At 36.2% G+C, this 23,810-nt stretch overlaps 1 protein-coding gene across 1 annotated transcript in view; it reads left to right on the top strand.

Moving 5' to 3' along the window:
- The window catches only part of COL11A1 (collagen type XI alpha 1 chain), a 131,921-nt gene that overhangs the window by 40,205 nt on the left and 67,906 nt on the right, over positions 1 to 23,810 (top strand). Inside the window, exons 6-19 of the mRNA XM_066324568.1 lie at positions 5,778 to 5,894; positions 6,164 to 6,310; positions 6,498 to 6,593; positions 8,758 to 9,003; positions 11,509 to 11,571; positions 12,124 to 12,165; positions 12,509 to 12,571; positions 14,128 to 14,202; positions 15,493 to 15,576; positions 15,738 to 15,794; positions 18,249 to 18,302; positions 19,728 to 19,781; positions 19,896 to 19,949; positions 20,548 to 20,601. Coding sequence (XP_066180665.1) covers positions 5,778 to 5,894; positions 6,164 to 6,310; positions 6,498 to 6,593; positions 8,758 to 9,003; positions 11,509 to 11,571; positions 12,124 to 12,165; positions 12,509 to 12,571; positions 14,128 to 14,202; positions 15,493 to 15,576; positions 15,738 to 15,794; positions 18,249 to 18,302; positions 19,728 to 19,781; positions 19,896 to 19,949; positions 20,548 to 20,601 — 1,206 coding nt within the window. The remainder of the gene's footprint in view (positions 1 to 5,777; positions 5,895 to 6,163; positions 6,311 to 6,497; positions 6,594 to 8,757; positions 9,004 to 11,508; positions 11,572 to 12,123; positions 12,166 to 12,508; positions 12,572 to 14,127; positions 14,203 to 15,492; positions 15,577 to 15,737; positions 15,795 to 18,248; positions 18,303 to 19,727; positions 19,782 to 19,895; positions 19,950 to 20,547; positions 20,602 to 23,810) is intronic.

Below are 23,810 nucleotides of genomic sequence, written 5' to 3'. Positions count from 1 at the left end.
AAGTTCAGGAATCTTTGGGTTTTTTCACATTGAATATATGATTTGGTTTTAAGGTTCCCATATAATTTTGAAATTATATTTTAAAACTATTAACATTGCTTATCTAAAAGATACACACCTAAGCTTTTCTTATAAAAACCTTGTGAAAATTCTAGCCTCTGTTTTGTTTTCAAACTCCTTTTTGCTAAACATGGGAATGTATTAAATTCCTTTCCAGTTCAATCACATATGTTTGACCAGCTCACAGAAATTAGAGCAGTGACAGACCTAGCCAGTCTTCATCATCCTTGATGTTGGGCAGTATATTTTCTGGAGCATCATCAGGTCTGCTTTTCAAAGGAACAAGCTATCAGGCTTTCAGATCTTGTCTTAGAAGATTATTCTGTAATGCAGTGAATCGCACAGTCTGACTTGTGCTGAAGAAATGGCTCCCTAAAGGAACTCGGCTTCATTTGTTTTGGATCTATCCCAAACTAATGGATTATTTGGAGAGATGAAAGGTTTTTCTTTAATGAAATGAAATTGGCAAATTAAAAGTGCAAATAGTCCTCAAATATGTTGACTTGGAGGCTTCAAGCATCCTTTCAGAACATGTTAGTTTAGTGTCTTTTGTGTGTTTGACTGATCAGAAAGACTAGCTTTCTGAAAAATGCAGAAAGATGACTATTTTTATGTTTTGTTTTATATTTATTTTTATCTTTAGCTAATTAGCTAGCTAATGCAGTTAGCTAATTTAGCAGATATTAAAAATAATGATCTTCCTAGCTCTCTTTTTCTTTGCATAGATATATAGAACTTTTATATAAGGGAGTAACATAATAAAGAACTTTAGGAGTCATATTCTCCTTTTGAAATAGGATATCTTTGGAAACTGAAGATTATGTTCTTATGTCCTTTTATCTCCTTGCTTGTATCACTTTTATGAGCAATATAAGGACTATATGCTAGAAGAGGCCATCCTTTAAATCTTTTAACTTTACTTCTATCCTAAGATTGTCATCTTCTATAATTTATTTATTTATATTACTGCAGCTGATTTTTAAAACTCTCATTTTGCTTGGCATTCTTTATTTCATTGCATTTTCTAAAGTGTGAGTGAGCCTATAATATTTCAAAGTAATCTTTGCCTCTTTAGCTTGCACATGAGTCAGCATAATCTTTAGGAAATGGAAAATTTGAGCTTATGACTGTTCTCTGGTTTAGGATTTAGTTTAATAATTATTTTAATTTGGAAGTGTAAATCAAAATTTGCTGAAATCTAAATTTTGGAATGGGAGGTTAGGTTTTTAGAGCATGGATAGCAGAAGAATCAGTTTCCAAAGTAAGGTTTCCTTCAGAATATTTAAGTTATCTCCCAGTTCAAATAGGCCTTGCATACTGCTGATCCTCTGCTTCTAAAATCCATCTGATGAAGAAAACAGTTCATCTCTTTAAATTGGAATTGCATGATGATCTGGTAGTGTAATATAATCACTCTGGTGAAGAAAGCATGAGGTCATAATGGAAACGTTTTATCCCATCAAAAAGCAGCAGGTTTCATTCTTCCTTTCATTTGTAAGAAAGTAGTCATATGCAATATTCATTACAAGAATGGCTGTTTAGTAACTATTTGTGGTCTTACTAGAGAAGATAGGAAAGCAGGAGGAAGAAAATTGCATCACATCTGAAGCATGTGTTACCTGATGTCTCTTAGCTAAAATCCCTCGCTGAGTTTAACCTAAATATTTATTTTGAAATTCTGGATCCTTTCTCCTATATATTCAAGAGTCTACTTATCTTTTCTTGATTACTACTGCAACTATGATAGATTTCTGTGAACTCACCAGCTTCTGTGAACTAACAGCAGGGCCTGGGTTTTGCATATCCAAAATGTAAAGGAACTTTTCTCAAGGTTTGTTGAGGTCAAACTGAGTGGATCATACCCCAATTTCTGGTCATCTGATAAAGATGAACTTTTGGTTGTGTAGCTCCAGAAGAAGAAGGGGTATGTGCCGAATATCCAGTCTGAACTGTTAATGGCAGGGTAAGTGTGAGTGACCAGCTTCATAGCAGGTGACTAAAGCAAATAAATCTGTCCCTAGTGTCTGTATATTTAATCTTCATTTACCAGACTAGTCCTTCTCTAGTCCTGTTGGCTCCTATTAAAAACAGGGAACGGCCTTCATCTGGTAGAGTTGGTAAAACCATTCTGTGAGTAAATTATATTTCTGAAGTGCATCTCTACCTCAGCTAGGGGTATAGGCATGTGTTCCTTCCTCTGGACAGATTGTGCCTCAGGAAGTACTCCTGGAAGATTCTGCATCTCTATTTAACTCTTTGCAGCATGAGCCCTGGGGTCCAATACAAAACATATTCTCTGTTTATGGGTTGTTGTGAAAGATGAGGGTTGCTGATCTTTCAGAAAAAAATCTCGGTAAAGGAAAGATTGCTAAGAATGAAGTTTATCTTGAAGAACGTTTAGGCTACTACATATTTTCACTTGTCTTCCTTGTATCGGTGGGACTACAAAGTACTGCAGTTTCAAAACTCCTTGATATGGTTTTGGCATAGTGGCCACATGTCCTAACTTGTTAGTTTGAGAATTTTCATAATACTCTTCTGATGCTGTTCTCTTAAAGTGGAAGATCTTCACCTGCCTGGCAGTAATCTGACTTCAGCATGGAAACTGTCATTCCCCAGTTCTTATCCATCCCTAATTTTTCTTTCTGTGTGCCTGCATATCAGGGCAACCAAAATATATACTCTTGTACTTGTGATCACATTTTGCGTATAAGGAAGATTTCACTTTCTTTAACAGAAATGACTGAAGCACAATACCCAAAAATATTTTCTGTGTGATTATGCATGATGCAATGGATCTGTCCACATGCTTGCACTTTTTTTTATGTTTTCTAGTTCTCATTCATAAATTTCTGACTTTTTGAGCTAGGCCTCTTAGCATAAATATCACCTTATTCACTACTTTCTTTTTAGTACTAGTATACTTGGCACAGATATTTTTCCTTCCTTTTTTTTCTCCCGATCTACATTTCTGTTTAGTTTATGGCCTCTGAAAAACTACTTCTAACCCACTGTTGCAATTTTATTAGTCATGTGGTTGGCACAATTCAGCACAGCCATTCAGCTTACCTTGAGAAAAGCTGAGATTTGCAAAACAGTTTTAAGACTGAGCAACACAGAGCTGTATTTTATTTGCCAGTTGATCACAGTGACTGCTGGAATGAAGGCTTCCAGTTTCAGAATAGGTTTACCATGCTTGCTGATGAGGATTCTGTATGTCTGTAAGATAATAAAACAAGCTCCTAGCAGCATATTAAACTTAAATCTGGTTAACAAAATGGTAGTTCTCTGAAAAATGTTGTTCCATTTACCTCTTAAGATATTGGATATTATTTAACATAGGTAGTGTCTTTTGCTTGGGTTCCAGTAAAAATTGCATGGCAGAGTGTTTTATTCATGTTGTTTGGCTGAGAAAGCATTTAAAAGTATGGAATTGGTTACCACTCTTAGGGTGGAATGACTGAATTTAGAGAGATATATTCCACTGAATACTTTTTTTTTTTTCTTTGTAAATAAACCTAGTTTGTGTGAACTTCTTCAGAGAAGATAAACAAATCACTTGCAGACATTTTTATAATTTCCAGATATATACTGCAATTTCAATGCTATTCTGTAACTATTTCAAGAAGTCTGGCTTTATCTATGTGGTTCTTCCCTTACTTCCTTTTTGTGGCTGCTTGTGATCTCCTGGAAACTTGTCATTGCATTTTCTTTTTTGGGTGGCAGTGACAGACTTCTTTAGAGACAAGCTGTATTGAGTTACATTTCCAGAACTGCACAAGCCAGAAAACATGCTTTTATACTTTGACAGACCTGTAAATGTATGTTTGCTGTACATGAGGCCCTTCAACAATACTAGGTATAGTTCAAACATGTTCCATTGACTTCACTGAGGTTAGGACTGAATCTTAATTTGCTGAACAGGGAGATAATAATCACATATTACTTACTGTGAGTCTAAAGTGCTGTTCATTTTGAAAAGTATAAATAGTGTCAACTTTTATTGGTAATGGAAAAGATACGAGTGATGAAATCAAAGCATTGCTTACATTATATGAAGTGGACATAAAGTTCCCATGTACTTCACAAAAAGGATATTCTCCACCTAAAATGGTATTTTGTTATTTCAGTGTAGCTTGAAGTGCTCTGATAATGTGCAATATAGTATTGAATGAGTACCAAAAGTGTGTTACATCCTTTTTGAATGTTTATCAAATCTCATGACTACTCAGTTCCTATGTGCAAGGGTAGAAATAAGCAAAGGACAATTGAGCAAAAAGCATCTGCCTTCTAAAAAAAAATATCTGTCTTGTTTTTAAGAAAAGCTGTTGATCATAGTAAGACTCTGAGGAGTCACAGGAGTGGAGTAATAGAAAGCCATGTAAAAGGATTTTTAAGTGATTAAGGGTCTTTCAGCATTGGTCATACTTGCTGAGGAAATCAACTTCTGTGCTTTAAAATCATAAGTAAAAAAATACCAAAAAACATTGCCAGAGGGATCAGCTAAACCAATGTTTTGGTCATGTGGTAGAGTATAGTTTGGAATATGGAGATCTATTTTAATTTGTTATTTCTCCTAACATGTACATCTTTCTGCTAATGATGACTTCTATGAACCCTCAGACTGATTTGGAAGTGTAATGTACTAATTCTCTCTCTCATCCATGTAATGGAACAGGTATTGTCTTCATTTTACAGACAATGATGCTGACTTTTAACAAGAGAGAGATTTCAGAAGGGAGAAGTTCACATGAGGCACATTTGAATATTTCTTCCTAAAGGGAAAGCGAGCATTTGTCCAGACTCTGGCCACAATTCTGCCTTCTTTTGGGTCCCTGGGCACATAAAGAGAGCTGGTAGCAACCAGGCATCTGCTCTAATTTACCAGACCAACCAGTTCTTGTATCATGGTAGGAGTGGAAAGAGAGCTTAAAGCTGCCCTTTCTTCTCAGTTCTGATGAGTTGTACTTGGTGCAGATAATAGAGAGACCAGGATCTTCTTGGCACAGTCAAGAGTACAGCTCAGGAGTTGCTGGCTCCCTAGATCGTGCTCATAACACTACACGAGCCAATTCTAAAGCTACTTTCTCATATAAAAGTTTGTGTGCCAAATCTTCATTTGATAAAATTATAGAAACGGAGCTATGGAGCAATTTACAGAAGCTGGAAATGAAATTATAGCAGTGAGGCATTTGCTCAGGAAATTTATACCATGGAGCTGCACTGGTTTTCAAACTCAACATCAAAGACAAGGAAGATAGCCATGTTTACTTGTGAGCTGTGGTCTCTTTCCTGTATCTGAAATTATTTATTCGTGTCATATATTAGCATCTCTGCTCTTCTGGTGACCTGAAGAAAAATACAGGTAAAAGAGGTATTATTTGAAATTTAAAGATGAGATAAATATATGATTTCACAAAGATCTGTTGATGCTCCCAGTAGTCAAAATTATACTTGGTGCTTCTTTGCAGTCCAATAAAAGAGAGGTTTTTCCTGGCATTACTACTTACTTTTTTACTACTTTTGTACTGTGCTTTGAAAGAAACAAGAAGCTGTGAGGGTTTTTCCCCAAATTAATAATTACATTGAATTGTTCATAGTGCCTTAATTATGTAAAACTTTTTCCTAAGTAAAGGTGAAGATACTTTCCAGTATTGCTAATGTAGTTTGCTACCACTAACATGGGAATGCCTGATATTTTTCCATTTGCAATGTAGTACCCACCAGAAGATTTTATCGAATATGACTATGAGTATGGGGATGCAGATTATAAAGAAACTGATTCTGTAACAGAGGGACTCCCACTGTTCGAAGAGACAGTAGCACAAACAGAGGTAACAGAATCTGATCTGTTTGTTGTGTGGTGTCCGGCTGTCCCCTACCACATGGTTTGTCAATTTGTGTCCTTGTATATGAACTTGATGCTTTCCTCTCACTCATTTCTTTGTTTGGAGCTGTAACTCTTGCTTTCAGTTGGAGATGGAAGGTCTCATGGCTGACAGCATTCATCTCGTATTTGGTTACCCTTCTTTCATTCACCTTTTCTCAATTTTCTTTTCATTTTATTTATGTTTTCCCATTCCATCTTTCATAACGTTTGCAGAAAAAGAAAGCCTTGGTCAAAAAGAAGAAGAGGACAGTGTCCGCTAGCTCAAAGGACAAACCTCAAAAGGCCACAACAAAAAAATCTGAAAAATATGCATTCAAGAAGAAGAAAAGTTATCAAGCAGCAACAAAAGACAAACTAGGGGTAAAAGTAGCTAAGAAATAATCAAGATCTTTCCCAGACCAAGGCTGGAAGATCTTTGATAATAAGAAAAAATTTACCTAACCCCATTAGATGAATACATCTGGCTAATACCATAACCTGAATAACAGCAATACCTCTTGAATTTTTCATACATGATTTATTTTAATAATTTTTTTTTTCATACTAGGCCAACGTTATTGATGGATTTCAAGATTATAGCATAGCTGAAAGTGACTATGGACCCCAGACAGAAGCTCCCTCCAGAGCTACTGAGGCAAATGAGGTAATAAGGACTCTCAAGAAAATACTTGTCCCACCAGGTGTCAGTCATTAAAAAATGCATTTTAAAAGGATGGATTTCTATGTAAAAGATACAAACTCTATCAGCACTTAATGTAGTTTTATGCTTTCTTAGCTAATATCAGAAACTCCTATTTTCTTGGGCAGAATTCCCACTAATTCTGTAGAGATCAGCCAAATCTTCAGCCTGCAGAGTTTGTAATTCTGGCAATAATTCAGTGATATATTGTGTGGGAATGTAGTGTTGCTGCTTTCATTGTGGATGTGAATGGAGCTATGTCTAGCATAAACAAGGTTAGATATTAGACATAGTCCTCCTGATCTAGTAGGAAGAGGAGTCTCTAATTTTTCCTGTAATTTTTAAGGTGCATAAAAAGGGCTTAATACAAGACAAAGAATGTCTGCCACCATAGCAGCATGTGGAAGTTCAGTCAGAAGCCACAGTTTCCTTTTCATATTTCTTCAACTAACAAAATCAAATTATTTAATTTTCACTTGTTCTATTCAAAAGAAACATTGTAATTTGAACTGTCAAAAAAGATAAAATCATTTTGACTTACACTGGAAAATGCATTTCTAGAAAGCTGCAATTACAGGTCTAAACATTATTTTGTTAAAATTACTGCACTTAAGCCAGTGTTGATTAATATGTTTGCATATTAATTAGCACTAGTGTTGGAAAAATGATGACAGATTTAAGAAACATTGTTCTCATTTTTCTTTTACCTTTTCCTTTCAAAATTAAGATTGTTGCTTAAAAGATGTACAAAACTCCCCCTCACCCCTTTCCCCTGAATATTTGAAAAGAAGAAAAGAGTCCCCCTTTTTTCTGTGGTTTTCCTCCTGTGTATCATGTAAGGTAAAGGTGAACTAGGGTATGTTTTACTCATTTTGCTGTAAAGCATTCTTGTGTTCAGTCTCATGTTTGCTTCTCACAAGTTGACCAACAGATGTATCTAAATCATTCTGTTTCCTGGGGAATTCTAAGCAGATTGTACAACAGTAGAGCTATGAAGTAGATTCAAAGTGCTAAATGCTCTCTGTGGTGAGAGCATTTCTTCATAAAGGTAAAATCTGGCTTAGAACTGTTTCTGTTCTGTGTTTATTCCAGGTGTAAGGTAGAAATCATACTCTTGTAACTAATGGAGTTAGGCAAGCATTAAATCAGAATCCGGCCTTCTATTTTAATTGAAATATATTTCAATGTCAATATTAGATCAAGAATTTTTTTTTAATTACACTGGATGTTGATTAGCTCCTGAATATTTTCAAGATCATACTACTTCATATTGTCTGATCCTTTTATATCAATGAATATCTGAACTTCAATTTCTTTCAAAATTATCCTGTATGCAAAATTATTGAAAGACGTCTATAGTAGAATAAAGCAATCCTCCTTTATTTCACAACTGGTTTTGTACATCTCAAATATAGTATTCTTTTAAACTGCTTTAGTGCCTTAATGTTGTTTGCTTGGTTTGACAGCTTACGTGGTTTAGGTTGAAAGCTTAGATTTCAGAAATCTTAAAATTTATCTGATTTTTACTAGTGGAATTTTGACTCAGACAAAAAATACATAAATTACCATGACACACATGAGCCATGACTTTTACTGGTAAATAAACTTCAGAATCATTAACAAAAGAAAAGAAGTTTAGCTCAGCATTGCTATTTATAAACAGAAAATAATGGAAAAGGCTGGGCTTAACTGAAGTGATGCACCTCCTCCACATTGCTGTTGTAAAAAGATCTGAACTTATTCACTGCACATTGTATATGTTCATTCATGAATACTTGTAAGAGTGAAACCAAGCAGCGAAATTCAGCTATATTTGGCACTAAAGTAACATTACGCAAGCAGTACACATAATACTGGATATATTGAACTCAGTGGTTTTGGAAATAAAAAACCAAAGCATATGGAAACATTACTTCTTTGTACTACTTATACAAAGATCTTTTAATTACTCTGAAAGGCTGAGCTTCCATTCCTTCAGACTCTAATTAAAAGACAATATGCTGTAGTTCTACTGTTCTTTCTTCTTTTGACAAGTCATCATGGTGGATAAGCGTATGCTTACATTGCTTTACTAACAATAACCCACATATTCCTCCTATTCCCAAATCTTTGCTACTGATACGAATAGCAAAATCCTGTTGAAGAAGTATTTGCTGAAGAATACATAACTGGAGAGGATTATGATAAAAAAACTGAGGCAACTGAATATGGAAGCAGAGGAGTAGACCTCAGTGAATCTGATCTGCTGGTAGATGGAGATTTAGGAGAATATGATTTTTATGAATATAAAGAATATGAAGAGAAACCAACTGATTCCACTAATGAGGAGTTTGGTCCAGGTGTTCCTGCAGAGACCGATATCACAGAAACAAGCGTAAGTTGACTAGAGGCATAATGCAGCTTAATCTAATTTAGCAATTCTCTTATAATTGTGCAGTCTCAGAACTGCACAGACCCTGATCCAGAGCTTCTTGTACATATTAGATATATTCTCATTTCTGATAGCCTTTGGATCAAGGCCGTCCTCTTGTTTTAGTAATCTTGAACTTTTATTTTTTATCATGTAGGATGTTTGTCACATTTGCTGAAGGGAGTAAGGGAGGGCGGAAGGTGGGAGGGAAAGGAAAGAGGAGGTGGAATTCAAATAATAGATTATAAAATGAACAGTTTTAAAAATGTTTCTAAACTAGAGCTAAAGCTGGAAAAAACATAAGTTCCAATGCAGGTACAAGCGCTGTAATTAATATTTTTATATGATTACCTTAAGAAATCGAAATGCATAAGTGTCTAGAATCCTATGGCTTTTGCTGCTTTCCAAGAAGAGAATTCATGAGTGGGAAAGTTAAGGCCTGAACCTTTTCATGAAAATAAGCTTAGTCAAGGGTGACAGGTTTATGGTCTTGCAGAAGTGATTTAACAGCTCAGTAAATATAAAGATAGGATGACATGGTGGATCCTGTGAATCATGCTCTTCATTCTGAGTTTTATAGCTTTCTTTCCTTCTGACTTAATCATAGGCTAAACAGCAAGGCTTTAACTTTCCTTTAGTTGTGCCAAGATCCTTGTTTACCAGTTTACCAGCTGTGGAAGCTGCAAATAAAACTAATATGGGTAAGACTGGAAGGAAAAAGAAATCCTAGTTGAGTTTTTCAGTTAGGAAGACCTTCAGTATAATAAAAAAGGAGAATTTTGTTTGCACTTTTTTGCTCAGTCTTATCTTTATTTTGTCCTCACAAAGACAAAACTTCAGTTTACAAAGGATCCAAGAAATAACAGCAAAAGCTGTGAGGATGCTTTTCTCTGCCAACCTTGAAACCCATCCTTCTGTAGTTCATTTACCGCTCCTTTCAAAACCCCGTTGGGGTCATTGTATTTTTTAATGATCCTTATCTGTGCAATGTGATACAAGTGTACTCTTTTCCTTCTAGCCCAGATGGGGACACTGTGGCAGAATGACACTGAAAAGTTCAGATTATCTGTGAAGCAAAGAGCCCATAAGGCACCATTTGTGCCTGCATTAAGCAAAAGGCTGTGTAGACTCTATCCCCTGGTGTAAATTTCAACTTAAAATGCCTTGATAAAAGCTGAAGGAGTCAGGAATCTTGAATTAGAACACAGGCTCTGGTCTGTGCAAGCTTTATTACAGTTCTCATGTGCTGAACCAGAGATAGATAAATTTCCTTTGACATATGGACATATTTAGAGTAACTGATGTTCTACCTATGATAAAAAAAGGCAAGATGGAAAGTACTCACTATCTGGGAACTTTCAAAAAGGTGAAATATTTCCAAAGATGGAGACCTTGATGTCATTTTTTTAAAAGTAATTTATGTTAATCTAATAAATCATGATTGTCTATACCTCTTGCTACTTGATTTTTATGAACTACCAATGGGTTTATGAACATCATTACTAGTGAGATCTGTGCCTTTATAAATCAGTGCAAAATGTGGAGTCTGTAAATCTCTGTTTTTCCATTCCAAAATATTTAATATAGAAATATTATAACATTATCCTTACTGTTCTTACTAATCCCTAGCTATTTTAGAGTAAATGTTGAATCACCCTACTGAAATAAAAAAAAAGCATTTTAAACTGGTCAGAACTTAATTTCTAGTGGATATGTTAGTGATGAAAAGAGGTACTTCTGAAGAAAAATACACTATCTCCTGGTTTTAAAAAACAAATTCGATTCCTTTTTCTTTGTTTGAAACTTGAATCTGTTTCTTTCATGTCCTTCTTTCTGTCCTCAAAGAATTTGGCAGTTGATGCTAATTCAGGTAGTGATGAGGCATCATCAGTTATCTGTGAAATATTCTTTAGTGTCCACAGTGCCATTTTCCTCCTTTCTCCTTTATGCCATGAAATCACAGACCCTTCTCAGGTTACTTTTCGTCTTGTGGATGTCTAATGAATGAAATTAGGAGCTTGAAAGGCACTGTCCATATTGGACCAAGGGATCTTGCTTTCCATCTTACTTTAGGCTGTTTAATTCTAAATAAAGCCATGAAGGATTATTGTCAATTGCCAAGAATATTTCCAATCAAATAAGAAAAGAAACAATGGTGGGACTTGCACATAGAAGTTTTAGATTCTAATTTCAAAGTTACAGTGTAAAGCATGGGACAAACACTCATGGGATGCACATCTCATTCAAAAAGTACAAATTGGTAATATCCAATAATGGAGGTTTTGCATTTTCCATTTCTCATGTAGTAAGTATTTTTGATTTATATGGTTTGTACCTGTGATATATTTTTTATAGTGCAAACCAATTCCAGCTTTAGCTTTCAGTTACAGGTTGCTGCAATTCTTTATTGTACCAGGTCCTTAGACCTTCTGCTTATTTTCATTTTTTTGGGTTGTTTTTACTGGCCAGGTGACAGGACATGGGGCTTATGGAGAAAAAGGCCAAAAGGGAGAACCAGCTGTGATTGAACCTGTAAGTACAGATGTCGGAGAGTTTTTCAGTAGCACTGTGTAACATATATTTCCTGTTAATGCATCATTATCAAACCTTGTTGTTCATGATAGGATGACAGCATGCACACTATCCATGATCTCTGAAATAGTCCCTGTAATGGGGATGGTATAAAGTGATCCCTGACAGGGGTCTGTTCCAGCTCCTCCTTCGGTTACATGAAGGACTAACCACACGTTCCTTAAAGAAAAAGAGAATTTTGTGCAGAGGAAAACAGGTCATGATCTGATCTTCAGGCCATCTAGTAACTACATCTTAGACAGATCTACTCAGATAGCTTTCAGCTTAGCCACAGGTAACACCGTCACTACGTGTTTCAGCAAGGGCAAGGAAGTCTTCCTCACTTTTAATGCCATGCAACGATTCAGATTCTCATTCTAGTAAGTGTAGAGAGAAGATTTCTGGAAAAAATATCAAAACTCTAAGAAATGCAAACTTTAGTAGTTCACATGACAATAGATTTTGTTTTTCTACAAACTAATAAATGTAACGTTGTGTTTCATCTGCCCCTAGGGCATGCTCGTTGAAGGCCCACCGGGACCAAGAGGACCTGCTGTAAGTAGATTAATCCCGATTTCCTTTATTGCACTTGGTTTATCCACTGTACTTTTCTACACAATATTGGTCTTATTATAGTTCCCAAATATATTTCAGATTTAGCACTTTTAGAAGGGTATAGAAAAGGGTCACCTCACATTTTCAGTGACAGCAGGCTACAAGCTGAGGGCACATGAAACTCCTAAGTTTTGAATGTTGATTATAAATCTTTGTAGGAAAAAACAATATGCTATCTCATATATTATTTTATCCAAATATGTGTTCCTCATAACTTTCCAGAGAATAAATAGTTCAAAAGTCTGCAAACATTCAGCATAATTATGTCATTCATTTTCTATAGGGTCTTACTGGTCCCCCAGGTCTACAAGGTCCCGTTGGTCCTCCAGGTGACCCTGGTGAAAGGGTAAGTCAACAAACAGATTATCCCATGCATTCATGGGATATCTTGCACTGATTGCTACAAGGGTGAGTTAGGTCCTGATCTGACATAGGTCTGACCAGAGGTTGGAAACTTCAGTGGAATTGAGGTGGATTCATTCGGCTAAACTAACCAACTGAGAATCTGGACAAACATTTTATTAGCAGTAGAAATATGTGCTGTAAATACAGGAAGAATTTTACGTTCTGCTTTGTTTGTATTTTTCTGTTTTGATGTGTTTTGGAATATACTAAAGTAACATATACAAACATTTCATATGGATTGAATGAATTTTTAAGAAATCATTATTAATCAGCTGCAATAAGTACAAATATAGAGAAAAAAAGTTTTCAGAATCAAAACACATGAGAATATTGAAAGTGATAGATAATATTTAGATGATCTTGGAAGAATTTATTTGCCATATTAGATAATATATAGCTTGGGAAACCTACTGAGTCATGAAACTAGTTAAAATTTAAGCTATTATTTTAGTTTTCATGTTCTCGCAAGCCTTTTCTTATTGTCACCATGAAAAAAAAATTAAAGCAGCCTAAATATTTTTTTGAAGAAAGTAAGCTACTAAAAGATATTCCTGTGTTTTATAAGTGATAGTTTACCAATGAATTCAGCATGTTCATGCTGTATTTATATATACAAGATGTTGAGATGATACTATCACTGTATAATAAGATAATATTAAAATCCCAACAATGTTTTACCTTGCTACTAAGTCAGCATCCCCACTTCATTCATATTTCTGTCCTGTATATTAAGTAAATATTCCAGAATTTGAACTTGTAAAATGGGAATTTTGACACCTACTAATGGAACTACCCATAGTACTTAGTTTTGTAAGTGGCTGAATTCTTCATATGGAAATTCTTGACTACGCACGTCATGTGCCTGTCATGGACCAGACACGACACAAATATATAATTGCAGCAATTAGGCTGGGAGGAGAATGGATTGAGGGCAGCCCTGCAGAGAAGGACTGGTGTTGGTGGACAAGAAGCTTGACATGACCCAGTAACACACACTTGCAGCCAACCGTGTCCTGGCTGCATGAAAGAAGCGTGAGCAACAAGGCAAGTGAGGTGGTTCTGCCCCTCTGCCACTCATGTGTGCCTCTTCTGTGAAGCCAGGCTGAGCTGTGGGGGAAGGCTGCAGGAGAGGTGGAGACCTCTTACAAGGGCCCATAGTGATAAGACAAAGGAAAAGTTTTTAAATGGGAAGAGAGCAGATTTAGATTAGATATTGAGATGAAATTCTTTATGCTGACAGTGGTGCAGCCCTGTAACAGGTTGCCTGGATGGCTGCACCATCCCTGTAAGTGTTCAAGGCAGGGTTGGATGGGCCTTTGAGCCACCTGGTCTAGTGAAGGGTGTCTCTGCCCATGGCAGGGAGGTTGAAACTAGATCTTTAAGGTCTTTTTGAAGCCATTCTATGAGTGTTAATTTATGTAAGTGACTCAAAAGGTTTCTCTTACATTATAATCTTTTTGTTCTCACCTTTTTTCTCCCATGTCTTTGCTCTCTTAGGGTCCACCTGGTCGCCCTGGTCTTCCTGGTGCTGATGGTTTAGCAGGTCCCCCAGGTACCATGTTAATGCTGCCGGTAAGTTATGGTTACAGGGTCAGCAGCCTACAGAAACTGCAAGTGTCTTTCAAGAAATGTATAGGTACTTTCTTTTTTCATCTAATTTTGTCTGTGGAATGAGAGAATGATAGAGAATTTATCTTATGGTGTGAGCATTTGGAATTCATGTAATGGTGCTTTTTTTTCTTCCTCAAAAAAACATATGCTTTAGCTCCTGCATGCCTGACAGATTGGAACCTTCAGGAGGGAAAACCACCGTATATTTTAACAGAAACTATATTTTGCTACTATATGTCCAAAACAAGGAGTTTGCTGTTGTACAGAGGGCCTGTACTCCCAAAAGGCATGTGTGCTTTCAAGTCTCATTGACGTGGAGATTTTTAAGTATTCCATGCTTCAAATCGGAGTTCAGTGTCCTCTTTGAAGAGTCAGTGCATCCTTTGAATAGAAATATATGCACATAGCCAGCTCTGCTCCCACTGGAGTCAAAGCAAAACACCATCTGTTTTAGCAGGTGGAGGAACAAGCCCAAAGCTGTTAAAGTATCTTGTGCTGGGGTGTGAAAAGCATTGTGTGCTTGGAATTAATTATTCCTAAGTGTGTGTATGGATAAAAAAGAACTGTGTCACCTCTGGGCATAGGCAAACTGGACAAACTGTTGTGGGCAGTGCAAGATTCATGGCCCTGATACCCAGTGTGCCTATGCCATACCTTTGGAAAGCCATGCTTCTTGTGGCAGCCTAGCATTTCTGCAGCATTGCAGAGCTGCTGCCAGTAGTCTCATGAGCAGTAACAGTGCAAGAGCAGAGAAAATGAGCACTTAAATTTTTATTCTGTAATTTATTTTGAAATTGTCAGAAATTACATAAAACTTTTTTATTTTAGATACCAAACGTTTTTCAAATTTGTGTCTGCCTTAAATTAAATTATATTTTTCATGTGGGTAGCTACCAGTGTACAGACAATTAATTAATTTCGGTACAGATTTTTATTGATATTTTACAGGCAAGTAGAGTCTATTTTGGCCTCTTTTTTAAATAAACAAGCAAACAAAGGAAACCAATATCCCATAAAATCAGGAAGATATTTTCTCCTAAGGGATTAAATTTAGACTTCAGTTACAATCACAAATCACTTCGTACTCATGTTGGATGCAGTGGTCTCCATGCAGCCGTCTTCTGAAGTCAGTAGAATGAACTAAGCACTGTGACCTCGTGACTTTGAAGCAGTTTGCACTGTTGCAGCAGGCAAGAAGTATGATTTAGATTTGATAAATTCTAAATCTTTTTCATGTTTTGGTACTTGCAGTTCCGCTTTGGTGGAGATGGTGAGAAGGGCCCAACAATCTCAGCTCAGGAAGCTCAAGCACAAGCTATTCTTCAGCAAGCCAGGGTGAGCACAAGAAGCCAAAACCTGATTTGTTTTCTATCCTGCAGGATGTGAAGTCAGAGATGGGGGGTATTTGCTAAAACATTCAAAACTCTGTTAGTATAGAATATGTATACTGGCTGGCAACTTTTGCTTGACACCTGGTGTTCTGTCTGTCTTCTCAGATTGCTATGAGAGGTCCTCCTGGTCCTATGGGACTCACTGGAAGACCAGGTCCTGTGGTAAGTAGATAAAATGGGCTCACATTTAAGAACATGGTGATGTAGCCCATAGATCTCATTCTGGCTCTACCTACCACTCTGTATTTGCACTTATTTTCTACTTATTTGAAATTAACATGTTATTATTAAAGTTATAGTTTGTATTCTTATTCAAGGTCTGCAATGCAACCTAAATACTAAATGAGTTTTTATTGTAGGTTTTGTGGTGTTTGGACAGAGCACACCGCTGGACTTACAGAAGTAGTGAATAGTTTTACAGAAATTTGCCTACAGTCTAACATCTCTGTAATACTACTAGTATAATTTGTTGTAGTAAATATGAAACTCTACAGAAAGAAATACCAAAGAGGTTGTATAATCACCTTTGCTCAATACTTAAGCTAAACCTGAAAACTTTGTAAGAGGCATTCCTTTAAACAAATAAGAGCCACAGGTTTCTAAAAGTTACACTTTTTTATTTCAATCCTCAATTTGTCTCAACTGCTAACACCAAATGATCTGGAAATGACCCTGTGGATGTTAAAATATCTTAGTGTTTGAACGGAGTGTGTACACTTGTATTTTTAAGCAGATCTGTACAAGAGAAATTTTTTTCTAGAGTAATTCTTCCAAAGTAAATAGTAGCTACCAAGCAGAGAGTCTGGCTCAGAAACTCCTGATTCATCACAAATGGGTATGCAATACTTAAAAAGTCAAATATATTTGGTCTATATAACAAACTCAGACACTATTTCCAGCATTTAATTCCCGTATTTAATTCAAGAGACCTGCAGGGTAACATACAGTCTGTACAGACGAAACTCTGGAACTGCTGTAAGCAAGGAAGACTTTGCAAAGGCTGTTATGATAATGGCAGTAGGTTGGATACCTTTAGCAGAGGCATAACCTGCCTTCATACTCATGCTTTTGTGTTTTAAAAGCCTTCATGAATTCCTGTATGCAAAATTCAACAAATTAATAATATTATTAGTTGTTTTGCTTTTAAACCACCAGGAGGCTCTAGGAATCCAACTCTTTGATCTAGAAACATTTTTTGCCTACAGTTCCAAAAGCAAGTTTCTTGGTCTGTAAATTGTTTTTCTACCCAGCTTCTTTTAAGAATGAAAAAATTGGAGCTTTTACTCTTTATATGAATTTTATTTTGCTAAATTATTTAGTAATTAATTATTATAATAATTATAGTAATTATTATTACTAAAATCACATTATTAGTAATAATAATGTATGCTATTATTACTAATAAGATACGTTAGTAATGTATTAGTTACAAAAAATTTGGACATACTGTCAAATCCCCAATCTTGCATTAGTTGAGTCTGGTGTTCACATGATTAGCTAACATAGCATAAAAAATAGATATCTGTCTACAGATAGTAAATGTAATCAATTATATTAATTAAAAGCAGAGCTTACACCAGAGAAACCCCAAGAGAGAGTCACCACCTACCTATCTTCTCTCCACTGCCACTACCAGTTTGGGATCTGATTTTCAGTTTGCCTAGGACTTGAATTAATATCTGCAAGGTCAGTGGGGATCTTTCTACTCCAGGATGTGAGACTCAGCACTAAGCCAAGACATTAGATTACTTCTTCTTTCCAATGTCAACCTAGAAGGATTATCAGTTTTCAAAGGTCTGCAACATTTGTTTCATATTAAATGCATAATTTGGGTCACAACCTGTTTCAAAGGTCAAAAATGCAACTGTTCTTTCGCACAGAGTACCACACTCCCATATCTTCTTTCCCTGAGACTGTATTTTATGTGTGCATGCCAAGATTTCTTGGTTTATTTTGTCTGTTTTTGTGAGACCTCTAACTTACTTTCACTAATTCTGCCTCCAATTCCATGTACAGTATGAATGAATATCTGGTTTTGATCTGTTTATGATTAAAATTGACTCTTAAAATCTTTATCTTCATTTCATAATAATAAAGAGATGTAGTTATATAGATTCTCCACTTCTTCAGGGCCAAGTGCACAAAGGACTTGATTAAAACATCACTGAAGTTCATTACAAGATTAGACAGGGTATTTTTCATTGACTACAGTGATCTTTGGATCGAACCCTGAGACTGTTATTTTCTGTACAGCACAGAAATAAAGGTAAAAAGAGGTGGCTTTCAGCTCTGTCTTATTCCCTACAATGGATGCACTTCTGATTACTTATGTTCTTACTGTGCTCATACTTAGCTGTCAAATACAAATACAGAGCAAAGAGTTACATTTTACATTCAAATCCATGGGAGTTTTCTTTGGAAGAGAAATATTTCTGCTCAGTGTTTAGACAGTGATAAATCAAGGTAGATATGAATGGTGAGTTCACACCTCCTCATGAATAGAGGAATATTTGTTATTTCTCCCTTTAATTTATGTAGGGAAATAGAAAGTAATTTATTAATTTAAAGAGGCTTTTGTATACTTAAACAATATATGTTCATTTTTTTTTTCATAAGGGTGGACCTGGAGCAGCAGGTGCTAAAGGTGAAAGTGGTGAACCAGGTCCCCAGGTACATTAGTATTCCCTGTTATGTTTGAGCGTGTCGTATCTTTAAGAAGTTTATTCATATCAATTAGAAGAAATCAATCAGTTATATGCTTCCTGCATGCAATTGAATAATAATATCCTTTATGATACGATCTTATGATTTCAATAGCTTGATCAATATTAAAATTATAATTAAAATCAGTAGCTTGATTATTCATTCTGAAATAGGAAAGTAACAATCTTTGTATAACAAAAAGCAATTATCACATGTATAGTGTCATCAGCTGAAAATCTGTTTAACATTGTCACTTCAGGCTCTTTTCTCTGTTCAGTAATGATATGTTAGTCTGCAACTGGATGACCTTGGGCTCTGAACTTATCAGATCTCATAAGGTGAGGGAGGTTGAATTTGGTGGGTAATGAAACAGGCTAGTTTCAAGAAAGATGTGACAGATCAGGAATAAATCTTTAGGAATCAGTGCATGATTTGTTTCTCAGCCTGCTATTATATAAACTTCTCCACAGTCATGTCAAAGAGCACTGAAACACATGGAAATCTTTCAGTTTAAACCTAAAAGCAATAAGGAGATTGTGAAAGAAATGATGAAATAAGTATCCAGAACAATGATTTTGCCTGATCTCAAGTAGTATCATGCATTTGATACATTACTAAGAGCCTGTCTTAAAACTGCACGTGGATACTTGCAGTAGAAAAATAAAACAATAAAAAAGAAAATAAAAAAGCATTCTGAACAGTTATACAGTCCTCAGTTTGGTTATTTACGTTTTTAATGGTTTTTTTTTCTTTTTCCAACACAATATTTTTGGATGGCTTGTCCTACCATTGCTTTTTTCTACCTGAAAATGCATTTGGGTGGGAGGTGAGAAAATTTCCATAGTTGTGCCCATACAGTCGTCAGTGAAAGTTACATGTGTTTGGAAAGTGAAATGTTTTTTCAGTCTGGGGTAATTCAGTCTCTCTCTAGTTAAACCCATGTTGTGTAAAGCTAAGACAGCATGTGAGCTCTTTACTAGCATAACTCTTATTTGTGTATATATCTGAAAGTACCCTTTAGTTTTCACTAAATAATTATAATGGGAATAAAAATAATTTTGGTGTGAGAGGAAGAAGGTTTTTCAAACTGCAGGACTGAGATCTTTAAAGCCATGAAAAGAATGTAATAAATTTACATGTTAAAAGGTTGACTTACGGCATGTGTAGTGCCATCTAATGAAAACTGGCATTAAAATTTGTAGAGCTAAGGCCAGTTTGGATGCCTATGTGCTTTTAAAACTATTGGGAATCTGGGAACCAGAAGCCATCTCCTAGGGAAAGAAATGCAGCTTTGTGTAGAAAAAAAACTTGACTTTGTTCTTGAGGTGAGGTTTTTTACTTGCTTTTTGCTGACATTCATGGAATTCTAAGTGTTACCCTCTTTAACTTCAGGGTCCTCGTGGTGTCCAAGGTGCCCCCGGTCCAAGTGGAAAAGCTGGCAAAAGGGTAGGTAGCATATAGCTCAGTTCTGATCTGGGTAAATAGTTTTTATTTAAATGTATTTAAATATTAATTGATTCCATTGCATTTTCAAGTGTTTGCCCCTTTGGGTTTTTGCAGGGACGTCCTGGAGCTGATGGTGCCAGAGGAATGCCAGGAGAACCTGGTGCAAAGGTAAATAATAATGAGACTTGAGGCTTCAGCTCAGTCTTGGAATGGCTAGACAAATTTTATGTAGGGACCAGAGTTTCATCCAGGCCAACCCAAAATTCTTCTCTTAAGTGAAAATACTGAGGTTTCAGAGAGCTGGGTCAGATGCAAAAGCTGAGAATGAATCATCCATTTAATATATGGTAATTAATGGTAATTCCTAGTAGTCTGACTTTGAAGAAACTTGATTCTTGGGGCATGAGTTCTCTCTCTCTGAGGTAGTTTCTAGGTACAGAGTATCAGCAATACTAAAGTCAGTTTTGCAACTGCAAAGTGCAGTTGGAATCAAGCTTTTCATTTCAATGTGAAAATTATTTTTATAAATAGCATAACTACAGCACAGTGAAAAACTGTGGCATCTTCTATTGCTACAATTTGTAGAAGCAAATTTTGTGAGTTTGATCTCTAGGCTCAGCCCCATGTGTTTCATTCAGTAACAAAAGTGTACATACAACCCAAGGGTAGAAATTAACTTTTAGAGGGAAAGCACTATTTATTCAGACAATTTAACAGTCATTTGCTAAAGCTGATTCCTCATTTACTAAAGTTATTTCTTAACTAGGGTGACAGAGGATTTGATGGTCTTCCTGGCCTCCCTGGTGACAAAGGTAACCGGGTAAGAAAAATATATACATTTATACACCACCAAACTAATAGAGTCCCAGAAAGAATTCATTATTCATTAAGAACAGCACTAAGGACTGAGGGGAAAGTTAAAACAGAATGTCAGCTTTTCACTCTACAAATAATAGCTGTAGTATCAGACAGTGTATTTCAGAGTGAAACTTTTGTGTAATATCAATCAGTAGACAAAAATATATACATTTATAGTTTAAATATATTTGCAAAATTTAGATCATATCTTCATCTAGGTTTAGCTCTAATTTTTCTTGGTTCAGGAATTTGCCTCTTGGACTTTTAAGTCATTGCTCTAAAGAAAAGAGTAATAGGGAAAGGAAAGTGCATGAAGTTTCTGTATCAGGAGCATGCCAAATTTTAACTTGCTTAGAAGCTTGCTCAAAAAATGGACATGAATATTTCAATTGCAAACTGAATTGTTTAGTGGGGCTTATTCCAACAACTGCAGCTTAAAGAAAGGTCACAGTCAAGTCAGATAAATTAGGAAATTTTCTCTTAATATTTAAAACAACTAAAATACTTGTTCCTTTTGTCATACAAATCTGTGGAATGAGACTTCATCTTTCCCTACAAAGTGCAGAAATAATCACAGCCAGGGATTTCTGCTTCAGATTATACCCTAGTGTAGGTGCTAGCACCCTGCTGAGTGTCCCTCCTTTCCTGTTGTCCTGGTAAGTGCAGTGCACCATGAAAGAAGCAGTGAATAGAAATGTCAGCAAAACCATTTCCAAATGTGCTCAAGCTCAGTGACCAAGGAATTATTACCTCACCCTTACCCTTCAGTGGGTAAGCACAGTTGTACTTCCTAGGAAAGCTCAGCTGCTTTGGCTACCAGACCCTAATGTGGTTCTTTTGAATAGCATCTAAGGGTACTCTTTTGAGTTCTGTTTGCAATGGGTAAAGAACTTCTACTCTCATCATGAATTTTTTACTCCTCTTTCATCATCCCTGTTTAGGTAAAGAGTGTAAAGCAGTCAGTGGATCCCACAATGGAAGCCCAGCATGCTCAGCAGCCCAACAGCAGAGGGGGCTCAGCATTAAGCACTTGCCATCTGCACTCAGAGGCCTGAGCAGAAATTTGGCCTGAGTCAGACAGTGTGTGTCTGCTTTCCAGCCTGGAATATTAGACTTGTCGGTGGTACCTTCCAAGTCATAAAGATTTTTTTTTTTTTTTTTTTTCAAAAATTCCATTTTTTCCATATTTCTGTACCAAACACACACCTCCCCTCCCTGCCCCAAAACATAGAAAATAGAAAAATAAGTTAGTTTTGAAATAGTAATGAAAATAATGACTTATTTCCATATTGTTTCATCCCACTATTTAAAAACCACTAGAATCTTGTGTTTCTATGGAAATATTTTGTAAAAGTATGCACCATTGTCCTTGTGCAAGCAGCTCAGTTCAAAGCTAGATAAGATGGCTGAAGCTCTCACAGTCTTAGATAGTGACAACATGCAATGCAAATGTTCAGTTCTCTTTGGCTTAGCATAATAAACACAGCAAGAAAAGTTAAATACTTCTGTCGAAGTTACATTTCAGCTCTAAAAGAATCAGTGTTGAAAACCCATAAATTCAGAATAGGAGTTTCAGGACTGATTTTAGAGTTAATTTTATTGGACATATGAGTTGCAAAGTGAGTGTCTCTCTTAGGTTATGTCTCTGTCAAACACAGGTTTTCAGACAGGAGTTACTGAATGAGATTCTTGGACTTGCAGTGTAGAGCAGATCACATCATATAATGTCATATTTCTTTTAACCTCAGTATCTGTGACTTTGAGTTTTTCTAATTTAGATTTACAAGATGCACAACTCTTCTTCAATGCAAAGAGACACTTTATACTTTTAAAATAGATCAAAGGAATAAGAAATTCTGGCTTTAAGAGGAACAATTGAAGGGAAGAAACAGAGCTGAAAAATTGAGAATGCTGATAATGATAGGAAGTTTTGTTCTCTACTGAATGACAATACTAGGACACTGAATACACATTCCTAATCTATCTCTAAGTACCATGTCAGAAGAGAAAGGTAACCCTTAAGGGGATGAATATTTTCAGTGTTTGAAAGCCTAAGTCAGTCTTCACCTGGATATGAATTGGAAGCCAGAGGAAAGACATGCCTCTCATGTCATCTTTCAGAAGTGTCATCTAGCATGTAGAAAAACATGTTCTCTACCTGCAGTTAACATAGAGTAGTTGCAGAACCTAGCAAAATGTATGAATAGCAATTCATGTATTGAATTCATCTTGAAGGTATTAGAGAGCAGTTAATAAAATTTCACCTTCTCTTCTATGCTGGGGGAGGGCAGAAAGGCAGTAAAATGAAATCCTAACATCCATGGAATTGGGGGATGTGCTCTGGGTATATGAGGGTTACCTAAAATTCCCTAGGAGAGCTTGGAAGTGTAGAGAACAGAGCCACTGAACAGTGACTCCATATATCTCTACCAGAATCCCCAGCAGTGGTCAGGCTCCTTGGAGACACTGATAAAATTAAGGCAAACAGCATGAATACTTGGGTGTTGTCCAATGCCAGAAGGAAGTCACAGTCTCAAAGCCTGCTGCCCAGAAAGAGGTCACTCAGTGGTGTTTGAGCTCTGTAGCACACTAGTTCTCTTTAGGAACTGGGAAAGAAAAATAAATCCTAAAAGTATGGTCCAGAATCCACTGAGGTTTTGCATATATAGACTTGAAAAGCCTCAGCCTCTGAGGGGAAGTGTGGAAGTCTGGCTGCCTTCCAAAGCCTCAGACAAACCTGTCCCAAGGCTCTCAGTAGCTGGTGCCAGGGTGTGTGGTTTTGAAAAGTGGTTAGTAAATCTCTGTGTATTCCTGGGCCCTGCAACCAGTTTCTTAACTTCTGCCCCATGAACACATCTTACTTTACTGCTGTAATGCAGTGTGTAGGGGAGAGGGAAGGTGGTGATGAGACAAAGGAATATGTGGGTAACACTGCCTTTTGTAGATGTAGCTTGTTTATGTTCTGGGGCAAAAAATCACAGAATCAGAGAATCACAGAATATTCTGAATTGGAATCAAGCATCACCAAGTCTTACTCTTGTTACAGACTGGAATTGTACAAACACAAATTATTCATCATTTCAAAAATGCTCATCTGTTCTTATACTAAGGTAATGAAAGATTGTACTGAGTACTATAACTTACAGATTTGTATCACTGTGTCAAGACATG

Source organism: Sylvia atricapilla, chromosome 9, assembly GCF_009819655.1.
Source record: "Sylvia atricapilla isolate bSylAtr1 chromosome 9, bSylAtr1.pri, whole genome shotgun sequence".
NCBI lineage: Eukaryota > Metazoa > Chordata > Aves > Passeriformes > Sylviidae > Sylvia > Sylvia atricapilla.
This window is presented reverse-complemented; position numbering and strand designations above follow the sequence as displayed.